We start from the raw sequence: 18752 nt of genomic DNA on the forward strand, positions 1-18752 counted from the left end.
GAAGTTAGCGTGATTTCAACAGACGGACGGACGGACGCACAGACATGCTCAGATCGACTCAGAATTTCAATACCACCCAGAATATATATACTTTATGGGGACTAAGAGCAATATTTCGATGCGAAATACCGTGCGAAAATTGGTTAATATCGGTTCATGAGTATTTATAGAGTGTATAAACCGATCATAAATTGATTTGGTTTATATAGGTATTAAATCTGCCTAACACTAACAAAGCATTAACATGACAAAATTTCTTGAGAAAAAATACAGTAACTATACTATCTAAATGGAAATTGTTTCTAGCATAAGTGGACATCTCCCAAATATGGACAAAATTTAGGAGCATATACCCAGCAAATATCTTAAATGGAAATAGAGTGTTCTAAAGCTTTTGTCGGGTGAAGGTCTTATGAGTACAAACAAGTATATACATCAATAAGTTAAGCCGGGCCGAAACCATGAATCAAATATAATAGTTTACTTTGAAAACTCTTCGTCGTAGCGGGTTTCTTGATAATATATAGAATTTTAGGGGGTTTGATGACAAATTTTACTTTCAGTTTGAAGCAATTTTCATGATCAGTGCGCCTGTTATACCCTGAAAGAAGTGTTTTCTTTTCTGAGGAACGAAATTTTAGACAAGCAAAGTTTTCCTTTGGCGACACAAATTTTAGAGACAATCGTTGAATCGCTTATCAAAAATTCGGATTAGTTTGCTCTAAACGAAAATACGAAAGGCGAATTTCGTTTGTCTAAAACTTCATTCCGGAGGAAAATATTCTTTTTTTCAAGAAGTTAAATCGGTCTATATCGTTGCTTTACCACACGGACCGGTAAAAATAAATGCCATACAGATTTTTGAGTGTCCTAAATTCCAGTATATTTACATTTTTGTACAAATCGGATAAAAACTACGGTTTCTAGAAGCCCAAGGAGTTATATCCGGAGATCTGTCTATGTGGAGGCTATACTAAAACATGGGTAGACACACACCATATTCGGTTGACCTATTTGTGGTCAGCTGGATTCCAGTAGTTCTGGAAATAAATTCGGGAGTTAGGTCTATATGGGGGCAATACCAAAACATGAACCAATACTCACCACCTCTTGATGTTCCTCAAATACCTCTAGAGTTCCATTTTCAGACGAATTGGGTGAAAACTACGAATTCTAGAAGCCCAAGAAGTAAAATCGGGAGATCAGTCTATATAGGGGCTATATCAAAACATGGACTGATACGGACCATTTTCGACACACCTCTTTATGGACCTAAAATACCACTAGATTTCTAATTTGCGGCAAATTTGATAAAAACTACGGATTCTAGAAGCCCCAGAAATAAGGTCGCGAGATAGGTCTATATGGGGGCTATACCAAAACATGGACAGATACTCACCATTTTTGGCACACCTATTTGCGATCTTAAAATACCTCTAGATTTTCACTTTCAAGCAAATCGGCGAGAAATAGAGTAGAGAAAATACTGTTTCTGGAGGCCCAAGAAGCAAAATCGGGAGATCGGTCTATATGGGGCCTATACCATAACATGGGCCGATGCGGACACATTTTCGACACACCTCTTTATGGTCCCAAAATACCTCTAGATCTCCAATTTCAGGCAAATCGGATAGTAAATACAGTTTCTAGTAGCCCAAGAAGTAAAATCGGAAGATCGGTCTATATGGGGGCTATACCAAAACATGGACCGATGGGCATCATTTTCGGCACACCTTTTTATGGTCCTCAAGTACCTTTAGATTTTCAATTTCAGGCAAATTGGATAACAACTACGGTTTTTATAAGCCCAAGACCCCAAATCGGGAATTCGGTTTATATGGGGACTATATCAAAACTTGGACCGATATAGCCCATTTTCGAATTTGACCTGCCTGCAAAAAAAAACGAAGCTGTGCCAAATTTCAGGACGATAGCGCCATTATTGAAGGCTGTAGCGTGATTACAACAGACAGACGGACGTGCTTATATCGTCTTAGAATTTCTCCCTGATCAAGAATATATATACTTTATATAGTCGGAAATATATATTTCGATGAGTTACACACTGAATGGCAAACTTATTATACCCCCATCACCATTCTATGGTGGTGGGTATAAAGACCCAATTGTTTCTTATATTAATAATTACACACAAAAAATATTTTTCTGATTCAATCACGAAATTAATTGATCCAATTAATTTTTTAATTGAAATGTCTTCAATTACAGAAATGATAGTTTCAATTAAAAAATTAATTGACAGCAACTTAAAAAATTTATTGATCCAATTAAAAAATTAATTGATACTATTAATTTGTGTGATTGATTTTTGTTTCAATTAAAAAATTTTTAAAACTCAATTATGATTTTAATTGGAAAATTTTTCGAGAAATTTTTTTCTGTGTAAATGGACAACTAACAGGTTGGCTGATAAGTCCCCGGTCTGACATATAGATGGCGTCGCTAGTATTAAATGTATGTTATTTTTATATAGTACCAACCTTCAAATGATTCGTGTCAAAATTTGACGTCTGTAAATCAATTAGTTTGTGAGATAGAGCGTCTTTTGTGAAGCAACTTTTGTTTTTTATTAATTTAACCTATGAGTATTTAATCCAACAAAAATCTTATCATAAATGGATGATACTAAAATTTTTGTGATTGAAGCAATTTAAATTAAAACTAAAGTAGATCAATTTATTTTGAGATGGATAAAAACATGTTTTTTTTCTGTTAATATTTTAATTCGATGTTTCCGACTTCTTTGTTTGTAATACATCGGGATTAATATTTCGATATTAAATTATTGTTTTTCAAAATATTCCCCATTAAGATCTATAAACTTTTTCATGCGTTTGAACCAACCGTCGAAGCACTTTTGAAATTCGATTCCAAGTCAGGACTATACGGCGGATGACAAATCAAATCTATGTTTTGTGCTCAAAAATGCAGTTGTTTGAGGCTATGTGTAAGAGCTCGAATTGTCGTGGTGAAGAGTGGTCTGTCTTCGGCGGCTGGTTTTCCTGATTTCTTGGAAGACAACTGTCACATAAATGGCTGTGTACCCACGGTTGCCACTCGAGCCACAAATAATCTACCGAACATTTTACCAAAAATCTATCAAACCAAAAAAAATTATTTTGCAAAATTTAATTTTTATAGAAAGTGTCAAAATGTTATCTCTATAGAAAATTTTGTCAAAATTCTATCTCTATAGAAAATTTTGTCAAAATTTTATATCGTTTTGTTTGTTATTGTTGGCTTCTCTTCAATCGTTATTGTTGTTTTTGATCTCAGCTTAAAGCCATGCATTGACTAAACTACAAGTGTAGCTTAACCAACAGAGGAAAAGTATGTTTGTCAAATTTATTTGGGCAAAGCCCTATAGACTGCAAGATGGTTGGATGTACAGCTGTTTCGGAATTACCACATTCCTCATCAGCATCCTCTACTTGCAGCAAAACTATCAACCAATTATCAGAATAAATTCGGGTAATTCACTCAACCCAAAGTGAACTACACTTGAATCTTCCGAAAAAGGGATTTGATAGTCGGCTACTGCCTAAAACATAATTTGCAGGCATATCTCTTTTCCTTTGCCAAACTCAAATCATCGATTTGAATGTAAATGGCTGGGTTTGTTTTTGAGCGTGCTTCCTCTATCTTCATTCGTTTTGTTTGTTATTGTTGGCTTCTCATATACTTTTCCTCTGTTGGTTAAGCTACACTGTAGTTTAGTCAATGCATGGCTTTTAGCTGAGATCAAAAACAACAATAAAAATTTTATATCTATAAAAAATTGTGTTAAAATTTTATTTCCATAGAAAATTTTGTCAAAATTTTATCTCTATTTATGAAGTACATCTTAGTTGAAAAGGAATATTTTGTAAAATCTACTAAAACGTCAAGAATGCTACCAATTTACCAAACAGTAAAAATCTACCATTTTTTGGTAGAATTCTAAAGGGTGATTTGTTAAGAGCTTGATAACTTTTTTTTAAAAAAAAACGCATAAAATTTTCAAAATCTCATCGGTTCTTTATTTGAAACGTTAGATTGGTCCATGACATTTACTTTTTGAAGATAATTTCATTTAAATGTTGACCGCGGCTGCGTCTTAGGTGGTCCATTCGGAAAGTCCAATTTTGGGCAACTTTTTCGAGCATTTCGGCCGGAATAGCCCGAATTTCTTCGGAAATGTTGTCTTCCAAAGCTGGAATAGTTGCTGGCTTATTTCTGTAGACTTTAGACTTGACGTAGCCCCACAAAAAATAGTCTAAAGGCGTCAAATCGCATGATCTTGGTGGCCAACTTACCGGTCCATTTCTTGAGATGAATTGTTCTCCGAAGTTTTCCCTCAAAATGGCCATAGAATCGCGAGCTGTGTGGCATGTAGCGCCATCTTGTTGAAACCACATGTCAACCAAGTTCAGTTCTTCCATTTTTGGCAACAAAAAGTTTGTTAGCATCGAACGATAGCGATCGCCATTCACCGTAACGTTGCGTCCAACAGCATCTTTGAAAAAATACGGTCCAATGATTCCACCAGCGTACAAACCACACCAAACAGTGCATTTTTCGGGATGCATGGGCAGTTCTTGAACGGCTTCTGGTTGCTCTTCACTCCAAATGCGGCAATTTTGCTTATTTACGTAGCCATTCAACCAGAAATGAGCCTCATCGCTGAACAAAATTTGTCGATAAAAAAGCGGATTTTCTGCCAACTTTTCTAGGGCCCATTCACTGAAAATTCGACGTTGTGGCAGATCGTAAGTCTATTCATGATGAAATGTCAAAGCATACTGAGCATCTTTCTCTTTGACACCATGTCTGAAATCCCACGTGATCTGTCAAATACTAATGCATGAAAATCCTAACCTCAAAAGAATCACCCTTTAGAAGCCCAAGAATAAAAATCGGGAGATCTGTCTATATCGGCTATACCAAACCATGGACCGATACAGTCCTAAAATACTTCTAGATTTTAAATTTCAGGCAAATCGGATAGAAAATACAGTTTTTGGACGCCCAAGAAGCAAACTCAACTTCATTTTACGGCCATTCAAAATCATTTTGTGGATTTTTTTTGATGTTTTCGTCGGTAATCACCTCTTTCGGGCGTCCACTGCGTTCACCGTCCTCCGTGCTCATTTCACCACGCTTGAATTTTGCATACCAATCAATTATTGTTGATTTCCCTGGGGCAGAGTCCGGATAATCATTATCAAGCCAAGTTTTTTCCCTTCAGAAAACAGTATTTTATCAAAACACGAAATTCCTTTTTTTCCATTTTTTTTTAACAAAAGTTGCTTCACAAAAGACCCTCTATCTCACAAACTAATTGACTTACAGACGTCAAATTTTGACACGAATCATTTAAAAGTTGGTACTATATAAAAATGATATGCATTTAATACTACACACAAAAAAATTTTTGATTTCAATCACGAAAATCGCGGATTCAATCATTTTTTAAATTGAAATGTCTTCAATCACGAAAATGATAGTATCAATCACCCATTTTGATTGAAAACCAACACGATTTTTAATTAAAAATTTAATTGACTTTTGTCACGGAATCAATTAATAGTGTGATTGAATCAATTAAAAACGTGATTGATTTTTAGCACAAAATTCAATCACAGTTTTAATTGAATCAATTAAAATTTTAATTAATTTCGCGACAAAAATCAATCAACTATTTGATTCATTCAATTAAATAATTAATTGAAATTGGCTATAAATTTCGATCAAAAAATTTATATATTGCGAACCCAAAATCGTATTTAGTTTTTTTCTTTTGAAATAAAAGAAAATATGTGTTTCTTATAAAACATATTTAATATTTTATTATTTTTTGAATTATGCAATAGACAAATAAATTTGGTTCTTGTCATTTGTGTTTTGTTCTAACATAACTTACAAATACAACTACTATCAATAACAACTATAGGGTGAAAAAATAAATTATATAAATCATTATCTTCCTTATAATAATAACCATGTTAGCATGTTCCTTCTAATATGTAGATTCGCCTAGATTTCCAATAATTCAGCAGCCTGTAAGCTAAATTAGTTTTTCTGAAAGTAAACAGAATAATTCGAATTTAATTTTGTTCAATTAAAAGTTAATTTTGTTAAACATTACCTGCATAGAATATCAAGTTCAATTCTTAGTTCCAGGTTGCAGATTTATAATCTTCTTTTGCAGTTGTAGTCTTTTAGCATAAAAAGGTGTATTAAGGAGCTCGGTAATTTAATTTTAGTAACAATTCCTTTCCAAAATTTCCACACATTAAAATCGTCTATTAAAATTTGAACCAATCAAAGACAAAAATAATTGGAAAGCAATGTAATATTTGGTATTATATTGATGATACTTTGCAAATTCTGGAAATAGAAAAAAATATAAATGGAAAATACATATTTTTATTATTATCGGATATTTTTCATATTTTTAAATCCAAAAGAAAGAACTTTTTTACCATTACATAATTCAGCTCATTAGTTTATATACCAGATATACTGCTCTCTACTTGGGTTCAAACTGAAAAAGACAGGTAAAACAAAAATACAATTTAATGCCAACGCCACTTCGCAACTTCAAGGTGAATCTTCCAACAAACCCATACCGCTCTTGGTTTTAAGAAAACTAGGAGTGAAAAAAATTTATAATTTTAAAAGATCAATACGGTACCCACTTTTTTATTGCAAACATATTATTATATATTTGATAAAATGATGGAGTTGATGGGATTGATTGGTCAATTTCACGAAATAAAATTGGTCACTAAAAGAAATGAATAAAAAATATATTATTTTAGTCCGTTTAATGTAAACAGGCTTCAATGGAAAACGGTTTTCACATTTCACAATTTTTTACCTTCAATAAGCGTAGATAGTTTTCCATTTTTACAATACCACATAACACAAACACAGGTAATTTCAAATGCGTTCTGTCATATATTTTTTTCAAACCTTTACCACGTGGCCGTTTGTTGTTGCACACTTTATTTATTTCAACCCTTTGCTATGATTTGTTGTTGCGTTCAAAATATTTATGCACACATTTTGAATGCAGCAGACAGAATGTCGCCAATCTTGTTTTTCAATTTACGCGAAAAACAAAAACCCAACCGTTCGTTACGAGTTACTTCCACAGACTGATCTCTCCATCATACATTGTTGAATAAATACCCATTCTCTTGTTCTCTTTTCGCTCTTTCCATTGCTCAAAATTATTCAGTTTCAATCACAAAGGTGATTGGATCAATCACATATGTAATGGGAAACGGAAAAAAATTCAATCACGTTTGTAATTGAAAATTATTTCCGAATTGATTAACAAATTGATTGAATCAAATAATATTTTAATTGGAAACGTCAATCATTTTTTTAATTGGATCTTATTCGGATTTAATTAAATAATTAATTGAATCAATTAACATATTAATTGAATCCGTTTCCAAATTCAATTAAGTGTTTAATAGAAAAAATTTTGGTGATAATTTTTTGTGTGTAGCGACGCCATCTAACCTGTTATTATTTTTCAAAATATTCCCCATTAAGATTGATAAACTTTTTCATGCGTTTGAACCAACTGCCGAAGCACTATTGAAATTCGGTTCCAAGTCAGGACTATACGGCGGATGACAAATCAAATCTATGTTTTGTGCTCAAAAATGTAGTTGTTTGAGGCTATGTGTAAGAGCTCGAATTGTTGTGGTGAAGAGTGGTCTGTCATCGGCGGCTGGTTTTCCTGATTTCTTGGAAGACAACTGTCACATAAATGGCTGTGTACCCACGGTTGCCACTCGAGCCACAAATAATCTACCGAAATTTGGAGAACATTTTACCAAAAATCTACCAAACCAAAAAAAAATTATTTTGCAAAATTTAATTTTCATAGAAAATGTCAAAATTTTATGTCTATAGAAAATTTTGTCAAAATTTTATATCTATAAAAAATTTTGTTAAAATTTTATTTCCATAGAAGATTTTGTCAAATTTTATCTCTATTTATGAAGTACATCTTAGTTGAAAAGGAATATTTTGTAAAATTTACTAAAACGTCAAGAATGCTATCAATTTACCAAACAGTAAAAAATCTACCATCTTTGGTAGAATTGTACCGACTGTGACAACCGTGTGTGTTCCACTCAGAATTGATCGTTCTGAGTCGTTCAGAGGTACGATTGTTCAGTTTTTCTGAAAAATGGTTTTTCATGAATGGTTGTTCTTTGGCCATGAAAAGTCTTCAAATATTCATGAAACGTTCTTATGACAACTCCGTCAGTTTTGCAAAGTGCTAAGGCGACTGTTAAGGCGTATGGAGACAATCCAGGTTCGCATCACGTAACCATTCGGTTTTCAGATCATGAACGCTGGTTGTTGTTTTGACAACGCATGGTGCCATGTTATCGTTGTCAGATTGACACCATCTGTTCGCGTCACATATTGATTCACTTTAGTGAACCGATCGTTTAGAAACGTGTACACCGTTTATGATTTTTTCTATGAGTATATCTAACCAATTATTTTTTTTGTCTGTCCCCATATGACCATATAGGCAGCGTAAATTTTATCCGATTGAAAATCTAATGATACTTTAGGTTAGGTATATTAGCCAAGCTCTATTAAATATATCTCGTCAATTAGGTCTGCTTTGCATTCAGCACATTCTTGGTTGAGGGTTTGTAGGTAAATCATATTTTGTTTTATATGATAAGAAATACTTTAAGTATCCCATCGTGATAAATTTACAAGGGTACTTTGGTTTCCACCATAAATGATATGAGTGCTTCATTTTCTTGATGATAACGATAACACCACCATATATTGTTAAAAACTTCAACGAGGGAAATTCGTTAAGTAGATCAATCAGAGAAGATCCGAGTGACAATTTGGTTTTTTCATATCCTTAGACATTTTCATATGTATTCAAGAGTTTTGGAAATATTGAATGTTATAATTGCAAGCTTCTATTATTGAAAGTAACATTTTAATATGAAACTAATCGCAGCAGACACAAATCAATTTCGAATCCAACTCATTTTCAAAGAGTTCACAACCATTTGCCATCAATTGGACTTATTGAAAATGATTCAAAAGTAAAAACATTGGGTACCGTACGAGTTGAAGCCCAGAAACGTTGAAGGCCGCTTTTTAACTTGCGAACAGCTGTAAAAACTTATTTGAAAACACTCAAAAGGTACTCGTAAATCCTGTCCCTACCCACCATATAGGCCGCACCTTGCTCCCTTTGTTTCGATCGACTCAAAAGACGAGTAGTTCTTTCGTCACTGTATCCGTATGTTGCTACAAGGATTGGAAAAAGTAGTGGCTAGTCTGTTGAAGCTGCAAAGTGACCCCATTATTTGATACGATTTCACCGAAATATTTTATATTAATTATTCTGGAGAAGTGGTTTAAGAAATTGAAACAAATTGAACTTTATGTATATTTTTATATTTTTTTTATCGATCCTCGTAATTGCCTCCCTCAACGCATTTTATTGTTATCATTGTACATCATAACGGTCGATTGTTGGTTAATTATTTTCCAGTTGGATATTGAAAAAACATAAATTTAAACCCTTTGTATATATATTTTAGTATTATAATTAAATTAGATATTTCAGTATTTCAATAACACTGGCCGCGATAGAATCATCAAAAAAGAGAACGAAAATATCTTACGATCGAAATAAAAATATAATAAAATATTCCCCTGTTTCTAAAAACATACGCTAACCGGATAAACGTCCTTAATTACATATCATAGAAATTTAATGGAGAAATATATTTAAAATGTCACAGTCATCAGATCCTAATTCTCCAAATGTGATATATATCGCAGCAGGTGTAGAAAAACCGAGTAAACCACAGACGATATCAACAGTAGCAGGTGATTAAAAACCACAAACTAAATTCTTGAACAATGCCCGGCCGCAAGTCTTATAAATACCTACTACATTGGATTTCAATTATAAAGTTTTGGTGTCAACATATCTTCGATAGTGTAAAAATTGGTGTAACAAAATTTACGACAAGCCCATGTGCACATTTAAATAAGAGCTAAAACTAAATTCATAGTTCGTCTTAAAGACCAACAAGTTTCACAAAATTTCTTATAGACTGAAAATGTTGACAAAAATCCTATAGACCGAAAAATTTTTGCTATATATCCCACACGGACGAAAAAGACTGTTTTTCATATGTTTGGGTGTAAAATTTATAGGTTTGGAACTCTAATTTTTTAACACAATATTTTTAAGTGCAAGCATATAATGTTCATAAACTAGCATAACATGTTTGGGACATATATGTTAATACGTTAGAACATGTTATGTTTGTGACATAAAATTTTTGTAAATATAATATGCTTGGATGCAAATATATATTAATTTACAAATATGTGTTTTTGCAAAGAGTGACCTAGAGAGTAAGCTGCAAGTAAAAGAATGGATGTAACCAATTGGAGCCCTAGAAATATGTATATACGCAAAGATACTTTCATTTTTTCTACCAGTGTATGTCTAAGGTGAAACATAATATATTTGAACAATACAAACAATATTTGTTTGTACCAATCCTGAAAATATATATGCTTTATGCAAAATGTGTTTGGGGTGTATGTTACAGAAGCTAGTTTTCTGTTTTTGAGGGTGTACAAAATTTTTACAAAATTTCTCATAGATTGACAATTTTTAAAAATTCTCCGAAGATTAAAAATTTTAACAAAATTTCGTATAGACAAACAATTTTTCAAAATTTATTATAGACAGACAAGTTTGACAAAACTATCTATGCATCCATAGAAAAAATCATGATGTGTCAGATAGATTGATCATGCTGTGTCAATCTGACAACGATAAAATGACACGATTCATTGTCAAAATAACAACCAGCGTTCATGATCTGAAAACGTAATGGTTACGAATTTACAAAAAAAAAAAACAAGTATAACATATACGGCCGTAAGTTCGGCCAGGCCGAATCTTATGTACCCCAGAGATGGTCTGTATCAAACTTTTTTAGGTTTGCGATTGTCGCAAAGTTGTAAACGTCGTAGACGTCACATACGCGTCGTAAATGTAGAAAAAGTAACAAAAGTCGCAAACTGAAAATACTTTAGTCGCGTCAGCTAGGGAGCGATGGTATGTGCGAAGAAGTTTCAATTCTTAGGAATGTTCACAATTTTCGGTTTTAGTCCCCACATTTTCCCTATTGCCTTTTGCACGAGTACAGGGTAACCGTGGATTATTTTATTTATTTATTCAGTCTATTCCTTACAGACTAGCAATTCGAAAAATAAATTAAGTCTAAAATAGAATTAAGATTATGTAGGGAAATAGAAAAATCTAAATCAAAGTTATTATTTAAATTGTTAAATTCCTTTAGAGATCTTAAAATTGGCTCCAAGGATGCATATTTAGTTCTATGAGCAGGAATTGTAAAATAATTTTCTCGTCTTTTCTTAGCTTTAAGTTCAGTCTCCTGTCCAATATAACCCCAAGGTATTTTGCACACTCACCAACGGGAATTTCGATACCACCTAAGAAAATAGGATTGACCATGGGAAAACTTTCACAAATTTCTGCAGAAACTCATTCGCTGTGAGTTAAACTAAATTAAAAAATGTTCAGGATTTCTTCTATTCAAAATTTGGTTTTCTACAGAAGGTTTACGACTTTTGCGACATACGTATTATACCGTCGCAAATGTATGTCGTAAAAGTCACAGTTTGTGACAGGCCAACCCTGATGTACCCTCCACCATGGATTGCACAGAAACTTTTACTAAAGACTGTCATCCACAATCGAATTACTTGGGTTGCGGTAACACTTGCCCATGACAAGGTATCGTAAAACTTCTTAACACCGTGTTCTCAATTGTAAGTTAGTTCATACGCGGTATATATTAAACAAAATAAAGTAATAAAATTTTGACAAAATTATCTGTAGCAATAAAATTTTGACAAAATTTTCTATAGAAATAAAATTTTGGTAGATTATTTTTGGGGATCGGCTATATATAACTATAGACCGATATGGACGAATTTTGGCATGGTTGTTAGCGGCCATATACTAGGGCAATGTACCAAATTTTTCCACGTACCCAATTTCAAACGGGTCGGATGAATTTTGCTCCTCCAAGAGCTCCGGAGGTCAAATCTGGGGATCGGTTTAAATGGGGCTTATATATAATTAAGACCGGTATGGACCAATTTTTGCATGGTTGTTAGAGACCATATATTAACACCACGTACCAAATTTCAACCGGAACGGATGAATTTTGCTCTTCCAAGGGGCTCCGTAGGTCAAATCTGGGGATCGGTTTATATGGGTGCTATATGTAAAAGTGGTCCGATATGGCCCATTTGCAATACTATCCGACCTACATCAATAACAACTACTTGTGCAAAGTTTCAAGTTGATAGCTTGTTTCGTTCGGAAGTTAGCGTGATTTCAACAGACGGGCGGACGGACGGATATGCTTAGATCGACTCAGAATTTCACCACGACCCGGAATACATATATACTTTATGCGGTCTTAGAGTAATATTTCGATGTGTTACAAACGGAATGACAAAGTTAATATACCCTCCATCCCATTGTGGAGGGTATAAAAAGGCCGATTAAATACGTAAATAATTCAGTTTGACAGAATTTTCTATAACAATAAAATTTGACAAAATTTTCTATAGAAATAAAAACTTGACACAATTTTGTATAGTAATAAAATTTTGACAAAATTTTTTTATAGAAATAAAATTTTGACAAAATTTTTTATAGAAATAAAATTTTGACAACATTTTTTATAGAAATAAAATTTTGACAAAATTTTTTATAGAAATAAAATTTTGACAAATTTTCTATAGAAAAAATCTTGACAAAATTTTCTATATTAATAAAATTTTGGTATATTATTTTTGGGGATCGGCTATATATAACTATAGACCGATATGGACCACTTTTTGCATGGTTGTTAGTGGCCATATACTAGCGCAATGTACCAAATTTCACCACGTACCAAATTTCAACCGGGTCGGATGAATTTTGCTCATCTAGGAGCTCCGGAGGTTAAATCTGGGGATCGGTTTAAATGGGGCTTATACATATATAATAAAGACCGGTATGGAACAATTTTTGCATAGTTGTTAGAGACCACGTACCAAATTTCAAACGGATCGGGTGAATTTTGCTCTTCCAAGGGGCTCCGAAGGTCAAATCTGGTTATCGGTTTATATGGGGGCTACATATAATTATGGACCGATATGAACCAATTCCTGCATGGTTGTCAGAGACCATATACTAAAACCACGTACCAAATTTCAACCGCATCGGATGAAGTTTGCTCATCCATGAGGCTCCGGAGGTCAAATCTGGGGATCGGTTTATAGGAGGGCTATATATAATTATGTACCGATGTGAACCAGTATATAAAGATCATTAACACCATGTACCAAATTTCAGCCGGATCGGATGAAATTGTGAGAGACCATATACTAACACCATGTACCAAATTTCAACCGGATCGGATGCATTTTGTTCCTCCAAGAGGCTCCGCAAGCCAAATCTGAGCGTCGGTTTATAAGGGGGCTATACGGGCCATCTGACCTACATCAATAGCAACTACTTGTGCCAAGTTTCAAGTCGATAGCTTGTTTCGTTCGGAAGTTAGCGTGATTTCAACAGACGTACGGACGGACATGCTTAGATTTAGATAGATAGAGTTTCACCACGACCCAGAATATATATACTTTATGGGGTCTTAGAGTAATATTTCGATATGTTACAAACGGAATGACAAAGTTAATATACTCCCCATCCTTTGGTGGAGGGTATAAAAATCACCATGACTCGAACCTGGCACATTGTACCACCGACGGAGATGTCATCAGAACGTTTAACATTTTAAGACTTTTCATGGCCAAAGAAAACCGAAAGCCGTTCATGAAATCGTGAACGCGAGTGGACGAAACCGTGAACATTCCGTTTTGATTTTTCGTCAACGTTTCCGTTTCATTTTGTTACCGTCCGTTCATGAGTTTGGAACGTATTTTTTTCTATTCGTGTGGACAAAAAAGTTTGACAAAATTGCCTATAGACAGAACTTTTTCTCAAAATTTCCTACCGATATAAAATTTAACAAAATTTTAAGAATAATGTGCTAACAATTTGAGTTCCAAACATAATTTTTACACCGAAGCATATGAAAAACAGTCTTTTTATACCCACCACCATAGAATGGTGACGGGGGTATAATAAGTTTGTCATTCCGTTTGTAACACATCGAAATATCGATTTCCGACTATATAAAGTATATATATTCTTGATCAGGGAGAAATTCTAAGACGATATAACGATGTCCGTCTGTCCGTCTGTCTGTCTGTCTGTCTGTCTGTCTGTTGTAATCACGCTACAGTCTTCAATAATGAAGCAATCGTGCTGAAATTTTGCACAAGCTCGTCTTTTGTCTGCAGGCAGGTCAAGTTCGAAGATGGGCTATATCGGTCCAGGTTTTGATATAGTCCCCATATAAACCGACCTCCCAATTTGGGGTCTTGGGCTTATAGAAATCGTAGTTTTTATCCAATTTGCCTGAAATTTGAAATCTGGAGGTATTTTATGACCATAAAGAGGTGTGCCAAAAATGGTGAGTATCGGTCCACGTTTTGGTATAGCCCCCATATAGACCGATCTCCCGATTTTACTTCTTGGGCTTATAGAAACCGCAGTTTTTATTCAATTTACCTGAAATTGGAAATCTAGAGGTATTGTAGGACCACAAATACGTGTGCCAAAAATTGTGAGTATCGGTCCATATTTTGGTATAGCCCCCATATAGACCGATCTCCCGATTTTATTTCTTGGGCTTATAGAAAACGCAGTTTTTGTTCAATTTACCTGAAATTGGAAATCTAGAGGTATTGAAAGACCACAAATACGTGTGCCCAAAATTGTGAGTATCGGTCCATATTTTGGTATAGCCCCCATATAGACCGATCTCCCGATTTTACTTCTTGGGCTTATAGAAACCGCAGTTTTTATTCAATTTATCTGAAATTGGAAATCTAGAGGTATTGTAGGACCACAAATATGTGTGCCAAAAATTGTGAGTATCGGTCCATATTTTGGTATAGCCCCCATATAGACCGATCTCCCGATTTTACTTCTTGGGCTTATAGAAATCGCAGTTTTTATTAAATTTACCTGAAATTGGAAATATAGAGGTATTGTAGGACCACAAATACGTGTGCCAAAAATTGTGAGTATCGGTCCATATTTTGGTATAGCCCCCATATAGACCGATCTCCCGATTTGGGGTCTTGGGCTTATAGAAACCGTAGTTTTTATCCAATTTGTCTGAAATTGGAAATCTAGAGGTATTTTAGGACCATAAAGAGGTGTGCCGAAAATGGTGAGTATGGGTCCATATTTTGGTATAGCCCCCATATAGATCGATTTCCCAATTTTACTTCTTGGGCTTCTAGAATCCGAAGTTTTTATCCTATTTGCCTGAAATTGGAAATCTAGAGGTATTTTCGGGTCACAAAGAGGTGTGCCGAAAATGGTGAGTATCGGTCCATATTTTAGTATAGCCCCCATAAGAACGATCTCCCGATTTAACTCCTTGGGTTTCTAGAAACCGTAGTTTTTATCTGGTATGCCTGAAATTGTAAATATTCTGGTATTTTAGGCTCACAAAAACGTGTATCGGATTAAGTTTTTATCGGTCCATTTGGTAATGCCTCCATATAGACCGACTTAACTTCTTGAGGGTGTAGAAGGCGCACTGATCATGAAAATTGCTTGAAACTCAATGTAAAATTTCCAGATTTTACTTCTACAGATTTAAGATTTCAAATCAAGACGTTATTTTATAATTTTCTAGCACACTTACAAGAGATGTTAATGATTCCTCTAAAACTCAAACAAAAATGGTTCTTATAAATCCAGAATCTGATATAGTCTTCATAGGTGAAATCTTTAAATTTATCTTCGGGAAGTGTCCTCAAGTCCTCAAGCCCTCCTGAAATTTCAAAGGAAACCCTAATATTTGGTTCATGGTGGTGGGTATTTAAGATTCGGCCCGGCCGAACTTACTGCTGTATATACTTGTTATAGTGTGTGATGGAGGGTATAAAAACTTGTCCTTAATATGAAATAATTTTTTTCCGGTGTACTAAGCAATTGCCAATTTTAGGTGCAATTATTTTCCTGTCAGCTGGCATGAATATGGCCCTTGGTTTGGGTTGGTACCAATACAGTGTAACAGGCTCAACCTTTCATTTTTGCTACTCTTGGTTCATTGGAGTGATTATTGGAACAATTCTGACCGCACCTTTGGTAAACTTTATAGCAAAAAAATTCATAATGGTTTGTATGAACGAGTATATTGGCATTGGAATAATACAATCATAACAGAAATTTCCTCATATCTTTTTAGGGGCTTTCAACATTACTCATACTGATAGGAGGTATCCTATTCACTAGTGTTCCGGATAATTATGCCACCTTGCTAACGGGTCGATATTTTAATGGACTTGCCATAGGTTTGGCCACAGTTCCCTTCCTAATGAATGCCGGAGAAATTGCCGCAAACTCAGTTCGTGGTGTTTGCTTGGCCATGGAACAATATGCCATCACATTTGGCATAATGATCCAAATGATCTATGCCTCACTATGGAGTTATACATTCAACTTCCCAGTGAATCGTGTCCACGGCATTATCGATATTGTGTTTGCCATAATAGCTGGCATATTTTTAATATTTTTTGTAGAATCACCCATTGATCACATCCGTAAGGGAGATGAGGCAACTGCATTGGATATTTTGGGGAATTTACGACAGCCCAAAGGTATTACCAGAGAGGTTCAGTTACAATTTGAAGAACAAAGAGCCTATGTCCGTGAACAGGATGCTCTAACAATGCAACAGAGTTTCAAGGAGGGTCTAGTGCCTTTAGTGAAAATGATTTTCTTTCGCAGCATGATGTTGGCTTTCAGTTACTCGTTGACCTTAAATGCGGCCCTCCAATATAGTAGCATATTCAGTGGGAATACGTGGGCACCCTCAGTGGCGGGTTGTGCTCGAGCTGTGGGGGCGATTATAGCAATTTGTCTGGTGGATAATATTGGCCGTAAATTTCCCTCAATTTTCTCAGCAATTATTGTTGGTGGTTTGCTTATTGGTGTAGCTTCTCTATTTCGTACCGTGGGAAGCATTCTAATTTTAAGTGACATGAATTCTTCGATGATCCTTATTATAGTAATGCAAGCAATTACAGGATTTTTTAGCCCTTTTGCTTCCATTTTTATAGGGGAGGCATTTCCATTACGAGTGAAACCCTATATGATGGGTATTTGTGTAATTTTGGAGCAGATCATACATATCATCATTATTGTAACACTTTCTTCTACATACATGGGAGTATGTTTGTTGGTCCAAGGTATTATGATAGTGGCGGTATTTCTGTTACTCCTGTTCTCGATACCAGAGACCAGGAAGACTTCATTAGCAGAAGCTCAGAGACGTTTTAGAAATGTATTTAATACTAAACTTAATATTGAACTGTAATATAAGATAACTTATATAAATAAACTATTTATATTTATTATTTTACAGAAAATTAAAAATTTTTATCAAATTTAGCACAAAGTAACCCAGTAACCCTGCAAAAAAATTTGGAAGTTCTTCTAAAGGTACAACTTTAAAAGCACTTCCAAAAATGTCCTCCCAAAGAAGTTTTTTATTTTAGATGCACAGGAAGTTTATTTGAGTCAATTTTTTATAACTCACTGTTTTCATATTTTTAATGGAAAATTTATTTTTTTTTTGTTTCAAATAGGTTAAAAATAGATAAAGAATTAATAAAATGGTAAAAGTTATTTAAATTTTGCCGAAAAAAATATTCCAAATCCCTTCTAGAAAAATTGCGAATTTTTGAAAATATTTGATGTCAAACGTTCCAAACAAGCATAAAAAAGCAACACTAAAATCTAAAAATTATTTATTTGTGAAAATATCACAAAATTTCTTAATTCACATCCAAAACACTGAATTCGCATCACACCTTAAGAAGTGATGCAAATTCAGTGCAACGGCGGTTAAAATGGTGGACATCCGTCCTTTGGCAAGCCCATGTTAAATCCATCGCTTCTGCGCCAATTTTCCGGATCCAAAAAGAAAATTTTCACTACTTTTTGGGCGACGCTTTTTTTGCTGGGTAACTAAATCTGCAAATTTTCATCCAAATTGGTACAGATTTGATATAGCCATCGTCGTATCTAGACAATTTTAGCCAGTGGGGCTATAGCCCCGCTATCTATACTACAATAACAATATGCAGTGGAAAATGTTACATAGGTTTTCCAATTCTAGGGGGCTACATTTTTTGTGGCGGTGGCTAAGCCCTCGCCCAAGAGGCCTTTTTACGCTTATGGTTATAGCTCCCGATTTTCAAAAATTTCCTCCTAATAACCTTATTGTTAACCATAGCGGCCCCATTTATTATCCGATCTTACTCAATTTCAGCACAAGGTAATCTCATGTAATATCAACCAAACTTGCAAAATACAATCCAAATCGGTTCAGATTCAGATATAGCTGCCTTATATATGTATCGCTCGATTTTCCCAAATTTGGCTATAATACTTTTATTTATTAACCGATCTTGCTCAAAGCTGGCCCAAATTAGTATTCTATAGAATCAACTAAACTTGCAAAATGTCATCGAAATCTGTT

The 18752-nt window shown here is 34.4% G+C and overlaps 1 protein-coding gene and 1 long non-coding RNA gene across 2 annotated transcripts; one reads left to right on the forward strand and one right to left on the reverse strand.

The window, feature by feature from the left end:
• Positions 1-5883: 5883 nt before the first annotated feature.
• Positions 5884-6834, reverse strand: LOC142231707 (uncharacterized). Its single transcript, XR_012720877.1, has 3 exons — positions 6486-6834; positions 6149-6390; positions 5884-6081 (listed from the first exon to the last, which is right to left on the reverse strand). It is a non-coding gene; the product is annotated as an uncharacterized LOC142231707 (long non-coding RNA).
• A 2789-nt stretch (positions 6835-9623) lies between these two features.
• Positions 9624-17644, forward strand: LOC142229983 (solute carrier family 2, facilitated glucose transporter member 3-like). Its single transcript, XM_075300586.1, has 3 exons — positions 9624-9906; positions 16212-16384; positions 16455-17644. Exons 1-3 carry the CDS (start codon positions 9810-9812, stop codon positions 17583-17585), a joined length of 1401 nt encoding a protein of 466 aa, XP_075156701.1. The 5' UTR covers positions 9624-9809; the 3' UTR covers positions 17586-17644.
• Positions 17645-18752: the final 1108 nt, after the last annotated feature.

Source organism: Haematobia irritans, chromosome 3 (assembly GCF_050003625.1).
Source record: "Haematobia irritans isolate KBUSLIRL chromosome 3, ASM5000362v1, whole genome shotgun sequence".
Lineage (NCBI taxonomy): Eukaryota > Metazoa > Arthropoda > Insecta > Diptera > Muscidae > Haematobia > Haematobia irritans.

Excerpts from the sequence above, each read along its gene's own strand:
- LOC142229983 (XM_075300586.1), top strand. The coding sequence starts at position 9,810 with ATGTCACAGTCATCAGATCCTAATTCTCCAAATGTGATATATATCGCA. Across the intron at positions 9,907-16,211 it reads GACGATATCAACAGTAGCAG|GTGCAATTATTTTCCTGTCA; the intron begins GTGATTAAAAAC and ends TGCCAATTTTAG. Across the intron at positions 16,385-16,454 it reads TAGCAAAAAAATTCATAATG|GGGCTTTCAACATTACTCAT; the intron begins GTTTGTATGAAC and ends ATATCTTTTTAG.